The 15,387-nt window shown below is 43.6% G+C and overlaps 1 protein-coding gene across 5 annotated transcripts in view; it reads left to right on the top strand.

Annotated features, from left to right (window-relative positions):
• Nucleotides 1-15,387, top strand: part of PRKAG3 (protein kinase AMP-activated non-catalytic subunit gamma 3) — a 63,856-nt gene that overhangs the window by 24,919 nt on the left and 23,550 nt on the right. For 3 of the 5 annotated variants that reach the window (XR_013261787.1, XM_077447830.1, XM_077447832.1), the window contains 5 exons: nucleotides 422-480; nucleotides 4,412-4,457; nucleotides 4,543-4,597; nucleotides 7,124-7,256; nucleotides 13,832-13,997. Coding sequence is in view for 3 of the 5 variants with exons in the window: in XM_077447830.1 (XP_077303956.1) it covers nucleotides 422-480; nucleotides 4,412-4,457; nucleotides 4,543-4,597; nucleotides 7,124-7,256; nucleotides 13,832-13,997 (459 nt within the window). In the remaining 2 variants the exon portion in view is untranslated. The remainder of the gene's footprint in view (nucleotides 1-421; nucleotides 481-4,411; nucleotides 4,458-4,542; nucleotides 4,598-7,123; nucleotides 7,257-13,831; nucleotides 13,998-15,387) is intronic. The other 2 variants (XR_013261788.1, XM_077447831.1) reach the window with 1 other exon arrangement.

A 15,387-nucleotide genomic window follows, 5' to 3' on the forward strand; every position in this document is an offset into this window, starting at 1 on the left:
CATTGGAGGAGATTTACTAAAACTGGAGCGTGCAAAATCTGGTGCAGCTATGCATGACAGCCAATCGGCTTCAAACTTCAGCTTGTTCAAGAAAGCTTTGACAATAAAACATGGAAGGTGATTTGTTTCTGTGCAGAGCTGCACCAGATTTTGCACTCTCCAGTTTTAGTAAATCTCCCCCATAGCGTGCGAACGCCGCTCTGTTTAGTAAACTGTTTTCCGTTGAAAGGTGATGATGTCATAATTTATTCCGTGTAGAATAAATGTTTTCATGATCAGTGTCCATTAATAATTCTGATGTCACCAGTTTTGCCAGTTTTCAGTCCGGTTCTGTAAGGACTGTTCCAATAAAGAGGACCTGTCCCATAATAGGACCATGGCGCCCATAGACTGGTGACTGTGTATTCTGTGTTCTCCCCAGGAATGCTGACTATCACGGACTTCATCAATATCCTGCACAGATACTACAAGGCTCCCATGGTAAGTCTATACACTGCAGTTCACAGGGCGATCGTGGGGACAATTCTTAGTGGTATGGACGCAGTATTCTACAATCAGCCATAGAAAGGAGATAACGATCTGAACAAATGCCTGCATACAAGGCAAGCTACTGTGTCTGATATACGAAGCTCATTTATGTTTAATTGGAAGATATTGATGAAAAAAAATCAATAGTGTCTATTTATAAAGGAGGCACCGCAAGATGTGCCCAGCTAATCCGTGCTGGAAATTCCTGTGTCTGTATTTTACAGCATTCAGCTGTAATTCATAGAGGATCCCCCCATCACTCCCTGCTCATCTCTCGCCTCGCTCCTCATTGGAGTGAATGGTAAATAATGTAGTACTAAGGAATAAACACATATATCAATATGTAAGTGACTAATACAAAAATCAATCATACAGGAAATGATGATAATAGAAATGTGAAAAAGTCCAACAAATATGAAGGTCCTAAAAAGGACCCATGTGAGTCCGCCACCAAATAGTGACTAATCAGGGATGGAATACACTTGGCACTGTGTGACATAAGGAGCATCAAAGGTGGTACATCTTCAACCGAAAAGGGGGAAGTATATCTACTCTTACCGGAACAGGTGGACTTGAATGTCAGCAGTGAGTCATTAACCTCCCTGGCGCTATGATTAGTTCTGAATTCAGGTGCTGAAAGCGGTACAATTATTTTGCATGGAAATTTGGCATTTTATATTGTAGTCCTGTAATTCTTAGGAATAACTCTCTTAAATCTGTTCAAACCAGAACCTAGTAGACATCCTGGGTATGATAAAATTTATAATTTAATAAATAATTATAATAAATAATAATAAAAATTATTCAATAATGTAATCAAATCCAAAAACACAGAAATTTGGTCATTTGCAGAATTGTCGCTGTCATTAGATTTAGTGTTTGATGACGAATTTCCCCACAAGTTGCTATCGCTCAATTCTGCAAGTGATTCTAATTTATTATCGCTGTTTTCTAGTTGGTCCAAAATCACTTTTGACGTAAAGGGACAGTTTTTGGTTGCTATGGGCAATCTCCAAATTCCAGGCAGGAAAAAAAAACAGTATTTATAATATAGAACTACATGCAGGGCACTGCACAGACCACTAGGGACAAAGGGGGTGTGTATTTTTTTTTATACAGTACTGTAATCTGTAAGATTACAGTACTGTGTGTGTTTTTACTTTTTTGAATTTGGTTGTCGTAACGTCGCAGGGAACGGAGATTGGCGGCATTCGGGCACTGTGTAAATCGAGCGGAGGACAGCTCGCACACACAGCGGGGAGGACATCGCTGGATCCAGGGGACAAGGTAACTTCTCCCTGTATCTTCCCTGTATCCAGCGATGCAATCCCGAGTCTGGCTCGGGGTTACCGCTCGTGGTACTGAAATCCCAACCCGAGCCAGACTCGGGATCACCGCTAGGGAGGTTAAAGACAAGGATGTGGGGATCAGCAGATCAACGGAACTCCAAAGAACCCAGGATCTCCAAACACGACTCCAAAGGATGTTGTAGACAACCGCCAAACCGGACCTCAGATGTAGAGAACACCAGGGCTGGAACTTAGGCGTGGAAGGCCAAACTAGACCGCAAAGGAACTCTCGTCCGGAAGGTTATGCAAAGAAAAAATGCCTCCATGTGGTGTAGGTCAAAAAGTGTTTTTTTTATTTCTAAAAACTGGCATACAATAAGAATAAAAACTGTGATCACAGAGTAAAAATGAAGGGCAATGTAAGAAGCAGAAAGTTAAAAATGAGGGGCAATGTGAGAAGCAGAGATTCAAGCCTTCCATGCCTAAGTTCCAGCCCTGGTGTTCTCTACATCTGAGGTCTGGTTTGGCGGGTGGTCCACAACATCCTTTGGAGTCGTATTTGGAGGTCCTGGGTTCCTTGGAGTTCTTTTGATGTGCCGATCCCGGCATCTTTGCCTTTATGACTCTTGACTCATTGTCGCTGACATCCGAGTCCACCTGTTCCGGTAAGAGTAGATATACTTCCCCCTTTTCGGTTGAAGATGTACCACATTTGATGTTCCTTATGCCGGACAGTGCCAGTGTATTCCATCCCTGGATATTCACTATTTGGTGGTGAACTCACATGGGTCCTTTTTAGGACCTTCATATTTATTGGACTTTTTCACATTTCCATTATTATCATTTCCTGTTTGATTGATTTTTGTATTATTCACTTACATATTGATATATGTGTTTATTCCTTAGGGCTACATTATTTACCATTCACTCCTCAGCATCCCTGTCACATTATTTATGTAGCAGCTTTTCACTTTTCTTTTGAGTTAGTGCAGTCATTTTTTTTATTTATACTTGTTGGATTACCTTAAGACCCCTTTCACACTGGGGCCCTTTTCAGGTGTTTTAGCGCTAAAAATTGCACCTGTAAAGAGCCTTTCGTGCTTCCCCAGTGTGAAAACCCGAGTTCTGTCACACTGGGGTGGTGCTCTTTCAGGATGGGAAAAAAAAGTCCTGCAAGCAGCGTCTTTGGGGCGGCTCCTCCACCGCCCCTGCCCATTGAAATGAATGGGCAGCGCTTCTGAAGCGCTGCAACACGGGTGCTTTTAATCCCCTCATTGGCCACTAGCGGGGGGTTAAAAGCGTCCTGTTAGCATCCCAAAAGTGTCGCTAAAACGAGGGTAAAGCGCAGCTAAAACTAGCGGCGCTTTACCGCTAGTAGACCCACTGCCCCAGTGTGAAAGGGGTCTTACATAGACTGTTCCCCCTTCAGTCTGTCATGAATGCTGCTGCCAGGCTCATCCACCTTACCAACCGCTCTGTGTCTGTTACCCCTCTCTGCCAATCCCCCCATTGGCTTCCAATCGCCCAATGAATGAAATGAAAAATTCTAACAACTTACAAAGCCATCCACAACTCGGCCCCCAGCTACATCACTAACCTAATCTCTAAATACCAAGTTAATCATCCTCCGTTCCTCCCGAGACCTCCTGCTCTCTAGTTCCCCCGTCACTTCCTCCTATTCTCGCCTCCACAACTTCTCCCGAGCCTCTCCTATCCTATGGAACTCTTTATACCCCAATCAGTCCAACTATCTCCTACTCTGCTTGCTTTTAGATGATCCCTGAAAACCCTCCTCTTCAGAGAAGCCTATTCTGCCTTCACCTAACAACTGTACTTTTATTTTCACCATCAGCTCATCCCCCACATTTATTACCCATTATCAACTGACCCTCCCTCTTTGCCCCCTTTTACACTGGGGCCGCGTTCGCGGTAAGGTGCCGCTCGTTTTAGCGTGTGTTTTGCCGCTGTTTAATCGCATTTTCCGCCCACTACCAGAGCTCTTTTAACCCCAAAGAAGGGGTTAAAAACTCCAGCTTTGCAGTGCTTTCGAAACGCTTTTCAGGCGAAAATCGCTGTCCATTCATTCCAATGGCAGGGCATTTTGGGAGCACTCAATACAGCGCTCCCAACCCGCCACAATGATGCCGCTTGCACGACTTTTTGGAACGTCCCGCAACTGCACTGCCCCGATGTGAAAAGTTACACTGGAATGAATGTGAGGCGGTTTTCAGGCGCTTAGCAGAGGCTATTTCTAGTGCTAAAATGCCTGAAAACCGCCCCGGTGTGAAAGGGGTCTTAGATGGTAAGCTCTAAGGAGCGGGGCTCTCTGATCCCTTCTGTATTGAATTGTATTGTAACTGTACTGTCTGCCCTCATGTTGTAAAGCGCTGTGAAAACTGTTGGCGCTATATAAATCCTGTATAATAATAATAATTTTGCGTTCACGCCTGCCAAAACGCATGGCACCACAGTACGATTGTGTGTTGTGTGACACACAATGGGTGACACAGCACATGGCAACACGTATGCGTTAATGCAATGCACAAATGGCAAAGTGTGAATGTGGTTCTGACTGGTGTCTTCCTTGTCTTTAGGTTCAGATATATGAACTGGAGGAGCATAAAATAGAGACATGGAGAGGTAAGGCTGATATGGTGTGCTCTGTGATTTCTCTGCCGTTAGTTGGGATTGGGAAGAAATTCTCAGCTTTGTGTTTCTCTTTCAGAAGTTTACCTGCAGAGTTCCTTCAAGCCGCTGATCTATATCTCACCTAGAGACAGGTACGACTCCGGGCTTCACCATCATACCAGCCTGGAGGATTTGTATTTGAAGTTTGCAGCTTAAAGTGTATCTAAGTCAGTTTTGGGTATAGTGGGAAGGGGTTAGAATGCCTGTCATGTTTTTATTGTTTTGTGGCCCCATTAGGGAAATCTGCTCTCCCTATTTGTTCTGGTCAGTTTACGTTTTGGGTGTAGGGTTAGGAGTGTTAGTAAAGACAGTCATCTACTTTGACAATTTGCGTAAATTGTCAGTTGATTAAGAGCATCAAATACAACAAACGCGTTTAGGGGAAAAGCCTTCCTCTTCTTTAGGGCTGAACAAGTTGAAGTTAGAAGCTGATCTATGCACAGCTGCACCAGATTCTGAGTGCACAGTTTTAGTAAACCGCCCCCCTATGAGTTAAGTCCAAGGAGGTACATGACATCCCCCGAACTTATCTCTATTTTTTTTATATATCTGACAGGTTTATGGCTCTGCCGGAGCATACACTGACACTCGGAGATGTGAGAGAGGAAAGAGAGGTGCACAGGGCAGCTATGCCCGCCCCTCCCCTCTGCTGCCCATTCAGAGAAGCCTTTGTATTTGTGAATGAGTTCACATAACGCAAAGGCTTCTGTGATTAGGCAGGAGGATGGGAAGGGGTGGGAAAAGCAGCTGCACCGACTCTAATGTTGAAGATGCTTAGGTCTGAAGCATCGATGTAGGGGACCCTGAAATACAGCCATAGTCAGCTTCCGGGAGTGCAATAAAACCGCCAGATGTAAATAATAGTGATAAACCCAGGAGATGTCATGCACCTCCTTGGATGTAACTCATAGTATGCCTTCACTTTTTACAAAGGAGCTGAATTCCTGGAATTCAGCTTTAAAACTGCATGGAATTCATTAAAAGGCCTAATTGATCTGCGGTATGAGTGTAAACCTCATGGAGATGAGTGCGGCTCACCGCCACCCCACCAAGGAATTTACTTAAAATGATTCTAAAGCCTTGGATTTTTTCTTTTTTTTTTTAAATAACAAACATGTTATACTTACCTGCTCTGTGCAGTGGTTTTGCACAGAGCAGCCCAGATCCACTTCCTGGGTCCCCTGCTGCCACTCCTGGCTCCTCCCTCCTGCAGGGTGCCCCCATAGCAAGCAAATTATTGTGAGGGCACCAAAGCAGGCGTGTTCCCTAGCTGTGGTCTCCTCATTGGCTCACTGGCTGGGATTGACAGCAGGAGTAGCCAGTAGCTCCCCCTGCTGCCAAAAGCCAATTAGAAGTTTTGAATTCCTGTACAGGCAAGGCTCTCGTGGACATCACTAGATCGAGAGGGAGCTATGGGGGGGGGGGGGGGGCTAGAGGGCTGCTGAACACAGAAGGTTTTTCTTTTTTTTAAAACCTTTTTCCTTTACAATAGAGCTGCACGATTAATCATTAATGAATTGAGATTGCAATTCTACCCCCCTCACGATCTTAACACAGCATTTTCCCGATTTAGTGCAGAGAATTTTCTGCTCACAGCTGACAGCTGCCAAGTTTAGCTTGGAGATGAAGAGAACCATTGTAATAATTTCGTTCTCTAGAATAGGAATGAACTTTGGTCTGTAAATGAAGTCTGTTTAAAGACCAAACCTTTTTTTCTGACACTTGATGCTTACAAATTAAAATCAGTATTTTTTGCTAGAAAATTACATAGAACCCACAAACATATTTTATATATATATATATATATATGTATATGTATATATATATATATATATATATATATATATATATATATATATATATAAAATATGTTTAGGGGTTCTATGTAATTTTCTAGCAACAAATACTGATTTTGATTTTATATGTATATATATATATATATATATATATATATATGTATATATATATATATATAATTTTTTTTTTTATAGTAGAGACGCTAGAGAATAAAATGACTGTTGTTACAATATTTTATGTCACATGGTATTTACGCATCGGTCTTTCAAACTTAATTTTTTTTTTTTAAATACACTTAAATGAATAAAAAAAAAAAAAAACTAGACAGTAAAGTTAGCCCAATTTTGCCGGAATCGCGCAGCTCTACTTTACAACCACTTTAAGTCCTGAAGAAGGGGAGCTTTTCCCCTGAAACAAGTGACGTGTATCTATCAATAAACAGTGTGCATGAATCCTCAAACAAGATGACCATCTTCACTTGGGACTTCTAACCCGATACCCAAGACCAGGTCATGTGATTTGTCCATTGAGATCGGAGAGAGGCAGCTGCCTAGAACCTTAACACCCTTCTGGCTGTGCTGTCTGGCAGGGAGGTTTATGAATCACACAAGTGTCTGGACAGAATTGCAAATGCTTTGGCAGATAAAAACCATTCACATTTGTGAATTTCACCTTTGTATTTGGCTCTTCTGCTTTAAAGTCAGTTGAGCAGATGTTCTGTCCTCATCACCTTTCCGATGTCCCCTGTATGGTCTTAGCAGTTCTCTGATTTACTGTCTTCGTTGGTTGGACTTTCTCTTCACACCTTCTGTCTTTTCCAGCTTGTTCCATGCCGTCTATTCCCTGATCAAGAACAAGATCCACCGGCTGCCGGTCATGGAGCCCATATCAGGAAACATCCTGCACATCCTCACACACAAGAGGCTGCTGAAATTCCTCCATATGTTTGTGAGTGTAAGGCAATGAAATGTTGAAGATTCCCTGTATACTGTGAAGGCAAACCGGGCATCCTATATAAATCTGACCCCCGGCCTTCCCTTCAGTCTTTCACAGATGTTGTGTCTCCTCTCCTGGACTGAAATGGCTTACATTGATTTCACTGCACACTGTGAGATTCTCACATTGTACATTAGAAGCTGCAGCAAGTCACATACTTCCTGCCTGGAAACAGGCAGTGATTGGGATTGGTTACCAGAGGTTACAGCATATCATTACCGCTTACTGACTGGTTGCTAGAGGTTACAGCACACATTACGGCTCACTGCTTGTTGATTGGTTGCTAGAGATTACTGTACAGTAATTCTGCATACTGATTGGTTGCTGGAGATTACAGCACATGATCTACTCACTGCCTGCACACCATGGACCGGGAAGGTGAGGGGATCCATCAATAGACATAAAACTCCTAGGGATCCTAGGATTTCTGGGATCAGTGGCAGTGCTGGGGGGAGGGGAGGGTGTGATCAATGGCAATGCAGATTTTTTTACCGACTACCAATATAAAGAGGATTTTCAGCACTGGCCACCAATTGTAATGAGGGTTTACATTGACCACCAATATAATGGGGGTTTACACTGGCCACTCATGTAATGGGAGTTTACACTGACCACTAATGTAATAGGGGTTTACACTGACAACGAATGCAATGGGGGTTTACACCGACCACTAATGTAATGGGGGTTTACACTGACCACTAATTTAATGAGGGTTTACACTGACCACTAATGTAATAGAAGCATTCACAGTAACCACCAATGTAAGGAGGGACTTACACTGACCACTAATGTAATGAGGACCTTCGCACTGGCCACTAGAGTGAATGAAAGGATTCTACACCAAGCCCCAATGTAATGAGAAGATTTACACTGACCACTAATGTAATGGGGGTTTACACTGACCACTAATGTAATGGGGGTTTACACTGACCACTAATGTAATAGAAGCATTCACAGTAACCACCAATGTAAGGAGGGATTTACACTGACCACTAATGTAAGGAGGACCTTCACACTGGCCACTATAGTGAATGAAAGGATTCTACACCAAGCACCAATGTAATGAGAAGATTTACAGTGACCACCAATGTAACTGAGACATTTAGCCTGCATTCACATTTGTGTGTCAGGAACGCATGCAAAATCGCTCTCCTGACACCACAGAAACGTGCTGCCCTTTAGCAGTTACACAGCAGTGCCATCCATTGTTAATGACACCCTCACACATCTGCTGACATGTGCCTTGGCACTGTGTGATTTTGAAAAAGGGTTAGGGGCTTTCTTCTGCATTTCTAAACTATAGAGCAGTGCCCATCAGTGTCACCTACCAGTGCCTCCTCATCAGTGCCCATAAGTGCCACCTATCCGTGTCACCCCATCAGTGCACAACAGCGAAAGAGAAAAATTACCTGTTTGCAAACTTTTATAAGAAACTATGAAAACATTTATTTAGCAAAAAAGTAAAAATCTAGTGGTGATTAAATACCACCAAAAGAAAGCTCTATTTGTGTTAAAAAAAAATAGTAAAAAGGTCATATCGGTACAGTGTTGCGTGACCATGCAATTGTCATTTAAAGTGTGACGATGCTGAAAGCTTGGTCTGGGCAGGAAGGGGGTGAAAGTGCCCGGTAGGCAAGTGGTTAAAGTGTAAGTTCACCTTTACAGAAAAATCTGTAAAGGTGAACTTACACAGGTCCCCCTCCTAGACCACCCCCCCCCCCCCCCGTCCCGCTGACCTGGACCGCCACAATCTCCGGTTCTACGCCCCATTATATCCACGTCAGGAGTTCTCTCTCCATCCTCACGTCTTCAGGATATATGGCTGCTGATTGGTCGGCGCCACCCATGTGATGGAGCTTACCAAATAGAGTGCTCCAAAACATCCCCCTGATGAGGGACATTTTGGACATTCAGCTCAGGGGGATTTCTGTCACCTGGCATGGATATACTGGGGCTTAGAACTGGAGATTGCGGCGGTCCAGGTCAGCGCGGGGGGGGGGGGAGCGCTGAGGAGGGGGACCTGTGTAGGTTCACCTTACAGAGTTTTCTGTAAAGGTGAGCTTGCCCTTTAAGGAAGAAGGCAGAGGCCGTGTCACTCAAGTTTCAGGTATATTTTACAGAATCAAACAAACGTTCACCTCTGTGAGTAAACTGTAGCAGACCTTTAAGCTTATTGATCTCAGACAATTGTTGGAAGGGAAGATTTTTTTACCAAATCTTTTAGATTCTGACATCTTGTCACACTTGGCTTTGACATCAGAACCTGCCATGATAAACTGTTAAAAACAAAACAACAACAAAAAAAGTAAGCTGCAGCAGCAAGATAAGACAAAGTGCAGGTAAAAGCTATTTTTTTCCACAGTCTTTATAACCAGGGCCCCTGATCTAGCATGTTTCAGTTCAGGATATGTAGTCAGTAAAGCAGTGTGTGGACTATGGGGGTTATTTACTAAAGACAAGTCCACTCTGCACTACAAGGGCACTTGGAAGTGCAGTCACTGTAAGTCTAAGGGGTAGATCTGAAAGGAGGGGAAGCTCTGCTGATTTTCTCATCCAATCATGTGCAAGCTAAAAGGTTTTTTTAATTTCCTTATTTTCCCCCTCGGATCTACAGCGACTTTACTTCCAAGTGCACTTGCAGCACAAAGTGGATTTTCCTTTAGTAAATAACCCCCAGTGTGTCTTCGCTTACAGTGGCACCATAAGGTTCAAACTGGTCACACCATAGAATGGGAGGTCAATTAGCCACAGTTCATGGAGCCCCTAGCAACCTTTGGAGGAACCCTAGGGTTCCACAGAACCCAGGTTGAGGATGGCTGGTTTGGATGCACTTTAAGTTAGAGTTCATCAAGGTAGTGCAAAGTGGATTTGCCTTTAGTAAATAACTTACTAAATGACTTACTAACAGCAAATAGACTGTGCGCTTTGCAAGAGCAGTTGCTTCAAGGCTTAGTAAATGATAGAGAGCTTTGCTGACTTCCATCATCCAATAATGTGCAAGCAAAAATATATATTTTTTTAAATTTTCCTTGCATGTGATTGGGTATTCTTTGCAAAGTGAAGCTTTACCTCATTTACTAAGCTCTGGAGCAACTGCACAGTCTATTTGCCTTTAGTAAATCCGCCCCAGTGTGTACACATCTCCTATATTGTTGCTTTATAAGACCCCTTTCACACCGCCCATAGCATGGGCGGTAAAACGCTATTTTTGCGGCGGATTTGCAGCACATTTCAGCCGCTAGCGGGGCGCTTTTACCCCCCGCTAGCGGCCGAGAAAGGGTTAAAACCGTCGGCAATACACCACAATAACAGTGTTTTGCCAGTGGTATTACAGCGCTGCCCCATTGATTTCAATGAGGAGCAGCGGTGGAGGAGCGGTAAACACACCGCTTCTTCACCGCTCCAAAGAAGCTGCTTTCACACTACATACAATGGTACAGCTTTTTTAGGGTGGATTGCGGGCGCTATTTCTAATGCTATAGCGCCTGCAAAACGCCCTGGTGTGAAAGGGGTCTAAATGTCATTATTCAGCGTACCCTTCCCTGTTATGGTCCTAATACTCTAAACCAGTGATGGCAAACCTTTGGCACCCCAGTTATTTTGGAACTACATTTCCCATGATGCTCAACCACACTGCAGAGTGCATGATCATCATGGGAAATGTAGTTTCAAAATATCTGGGGTGCCAAGGTTTGCCATCACTGCTCCACAACTAACCCAATAAAACACGCCCAACTGCTTCTGTATATAAACATGAAACTGAACATAAAAATTTTTACTACAGTACTGAAAAATCAAAATCAACTCCCCCTGACACCAATTGAACACTAAATGAATCCACATAACATTCCACAGTCTAGTATGGAGTAATGTGATAGCAACAAGTCCGATGGGAAATCGTCCTCCAGCGGGTGTCGCTTCACCATGTTCCACATTTCCACCAGAGCGCTCCCTCCGTAGTGTAAGTGTATGGGATACACTTACTGGAAATGCATGCCCATCCTGCAACAGATTAGGCCAGCACAGCTCATATAATCACAATAAAACCGGTGTCCACTTCTCACACCACCTTCCCTTCTCGAATCCCCCAGATGGCCAAAAAGGCCAAAAGAAGATCTCCAGTAATGTATTATCATCAATACCATTTTATTTAATTAATACACAAAATACTCACCTGTCATAAATGATCAGCATGAACATAGAACAAGCTTGCAATTCCACTGAATAGTGAATGTGTCCGGCTGGGGAATGAAGCGATCCGTTAGCCGTCAGGCGCTCAGTCCATTCATAAATGTCATTGTTACACCCAAACCACCAATAAGGTCACTTCCAAAAAAAAAACATCATTCACCTCTGTGACAATGTGCATTGTGGAGAATTTAATCTTCAAAATTCACAACATAAGCCCAAAAAGCACATGTATATTTTCTACGGAGAGTAGAATTTTGGCAGGCTGCCTGCCCTGCAATATTAACGCTCATCTATAAAATGTATCGATCCTGCGCTTAGTGTTCGTCCAGACAGAATTTGGAGAGCTGCTCACAAAAATATCCAATTTCTAAGTTATACAAGATATTAAATGCTGTAGGCAAAAAAATGCTGCGCTACCCCTTTAAAACAGGTCTTCACTCAAAAGGGGAAGTTCCACTTGTTTGCATCCTGCACCTCCCCCCCCCCTTTAACAGTTGGTACTTCTTAGCAGGGTTTTTGACAGGTACCCACTCCCTCTTCCGATCAGATCACCATGGCACCATAGAGCGGTAGTAAATATTTAAAGCAGGAAAATCACTGTTTGCCCATCCTGATCCTAGTTGTTGCATGTGTGTGTGGCAGCCTCATTCAGTGCTGCACCGCAGACCATGCCCCAGATGCGTTTTGTCCTGCCCATGGGAGCTTAGTCATAGAGGTGCTATGGGTGGGGTGAAACGTGTCAAGACGTGGTCTGCAAAACAGCGCTGGCTGAAGCTACCACACATACATGCAACTAGAATCGTGTTTTCCTTAGCCCTTGTACACACGGTCGGACATTCCAACAACAAAATGGATTTTGTCCGAAACTTGTGTTGCATACACACGGTCGGACAAAGTTGTCGGAAAATCAGAACGTGGTGACATTATTTCGTTACGACGGGACTACGTTCAGGCTAGTAGCCAATAGCTTTGGTCTCGTAATTTGATCTGAGCATGCGTGGCACTTTATCCGATCGTAATTCTCTACAAACGATCGGACAAAGTCCCATCGGACCACGTTGTTGTGGAAATGTTATAGCCCAGCTCTAAAACTTTGTCGGTTGGATATTCCGACGGAAACAGTCCGATGGAGCCCACACACGGTCGGATTATCTGACAACATGGTCCGATCAGACATTTTCCGTCGGAATGTCCAACCGTGTGTACAAGGGCTAAGAGATGCGTTGAAATTTCAGCAGCCGAAGCATATCTGCCAAAAATTGTGTGTTTATGCCATTTTGATGATAGAGAAATAGGCGCCAATAATGGTGCCAAAAGCACGGTTTTGCCGGTATTTTACAATGACTTTACTGTACTTATGGTGTGTTTTTCATAGGTCATGTGACTCAAAAACCACATCAAAAACATAACACGGGTGCGTTATTGATGAGTTCTTGCTGCATTTTTAATGCATTTCAAAGGGGAGAGGTGTTTTTGGTGCTTTATTTTTTAAAACTGACCAAAAATGCAGCAAACAGGATTTTTTACACCGCAACTGACCAGTGTGAAGACATACATTTAATTTAAAGGGATGCATTTTTACTGAGCTTTTCTTCTGCTAAAGGTGTCGATAATGACCGACTAATTCATATTATGAAAAATTTAATTTATGATATTAATTAAAAAGTTGGATATAATAGAATTATATAAAAATATATTTTAATTTCGTAACTTTCAGTTTGTTTTTCGGCCAAGTGCATCCTTCATTTTCGGTTTCGGCACCAACATTACCATTTGGTGCACTTCTTGTTTTCCTGATTGAATTATTTACACTACTTGATGAGTGATATCCCGTGTTGGCACCCCCACTCCTGAGTACCAGCGGGACAGTGGGGGTTATTTACGAAAGGCAAATCCACTTTGCACTGCAAGTGCACTTAAAAGTGCAGTCGCTCTAAATCTAAGGGGTAGATCTGAAATGACAATCATGTGCAAGCTAAAATGCTGTTTTTTATTTTCCTTGCATGTCCCCCTCGGATCTACAGCGACTGCACTTCCAAGTGCACTTGTAGTGCAAAGTGGATTTTCCTTTAGTAAATAACCCCCAGTGTGTCTTCGCTTACAGCGGCACCATAAGGTTCAAACTGGTCACACCATAGAACGGGAGGTCAATTAGCCACAGTTTATGGAGCCCCTAGCAACCATTGGAGGAACCCTAGGGTTCCACAGAACCCAGGTTGAGGATGGCTGGTTTGGATGCACTTTAAGTTAGAGTTCATCAAGGTCTGTAGATGTAATGTGGTGTTCTGGGAGCTCATTGTGAATTTTTCTTACTTAGACTTTTTGTTGTCCCGCAATGACAGGGGGGCTCCATTCCTCGGCCTCGCTTCATGCAGAAGACCATATTGGAGCTGGGCATCGGGACCTTCAGGGACGTAGCCGTTATACACGAATCATCCAGTATATACAGCGCCCTGGAGATCTTTGTAGAGAGAAGAGTGTCTGCCCTCCCTGTAGTGAACGAGGCCGGTGAGTTTTAGATATTATCGATCACCAAAGTCAATTAAACTTGTCACAAGTCTGGAAGCTGAGCCCAGGACAGGGAAATGCATAACCAGAAATAAAAACCACATGTACAACAATCAGTCAATGCAGAGATACAAGAAGAAGATGAGCTTGTTCCTTCCTCCTCTCAAGGCTCGGAGTTGGTCAGTACAACCACCCATCATATTAAAGGACCAAAAGAGATATGCAGAAGGGGGGGGGGGGCAAGTGTGACTTTTATTTGAAAATTCAGGATTTGCTTGTATTTTCATCTGTCTGTACATCTGGATCTACCTACTGTATTGTCATGTGGTTTTACTGAAGAGTGTGCACTTTGTAGGCTCAGTTGGAATTTCCGAGGTGTGGGACAGGTGACATCAGTTACCTGACGGGTTCCTAGTTGTATTGTAGGAATTATTATCTCTTTATTCCCCACCTTTTCTTTGCTCCCCTGCCTCTCGGTTCAGGTGAAGGGAGTGATTAGATGCGAGTCATTCCATGGCCAGACGCTAAGTTCCTGTGTGGTCACACAGGGATAGTCCATAGCCCTGGGCAGTGGCAAGCTAGACATTCTTTTACTGGGGGCAACGACTCCGTTGGGTCACCTCCCCACCTACCTGAGAGAGAAGTTCTCTACCCATATACACCCTGCCCAGAGTCCAAGTGTAATACATAAATAAGCCATATGAAGGTAATCATAATATACAGTACTGTATATATATTATTCATTTTTACATTTTGGTGTGTGTAGGTTAGTGTATGGGCACTGCACTGTTGTATATGTCTTCTATTATGTATTAAGTGTGCTAAATGTATTGGGTAGGTGCATTGTGCATGGAGTGTATTCGTTCTGTACACGGGGTATATATTGTGCCTTGTGAATTCAGCTCAGGTCAGTAAGTGAGTGAATGGAAAGAGGTATTACTGTATGTACAAGGGGTATCAGTGGTGGTGGAGTGTGTATCAATGAATGTACAGGGGTATCAGTGCATGTACATAGTGGATGGGGTATCAATGATTTCAGTATTTGTATAGGTGGTATCAGTTGATGAAAAGGGGTTATGAATGACTGACGGAGCTCAGGGGTTAGTAGTACGAGAGGCAGAGTTTAGGTGTCAGTGCAGAGTTCAGGGAGTTAGGCGTGAGTGGTGCAGAGTTTAGGGGTCAGTAGTAGGTAGTGTAAAGTTCAGGGGTCAGAAGTAAGTGAGGCACAGTTCAGGGGGTCAGGAGTAAGTAGCGCAGAGTTCAGAGGTCAGGAGTAAGGGGCGTGGAGTTCAGGGGTCAGGAATAAGTGGCGCAGAGTTCGGGGGTCAGGAGTAAATGGCGCAGAGTTCAGGGGGTCAGGAGTAAGTGGCGCAGAGTTCAGGGGGTCAGG

Source organism: Lithobates pipiens, unplaced genomic scaffold, assembly GCF_037356315.1.
Source record: "Lithobates pipiens isolate NorthernLeopardFrog02 unplaced genomic scaffold, aLitPip1_a1.2 Scaffold_22, whole genome shotgun sequence".
NCBI lineage: Eukaryota > Metazoa > Chordata > Amphibia > Anura > Ranidae > Lithobates > Lithobates pipiens.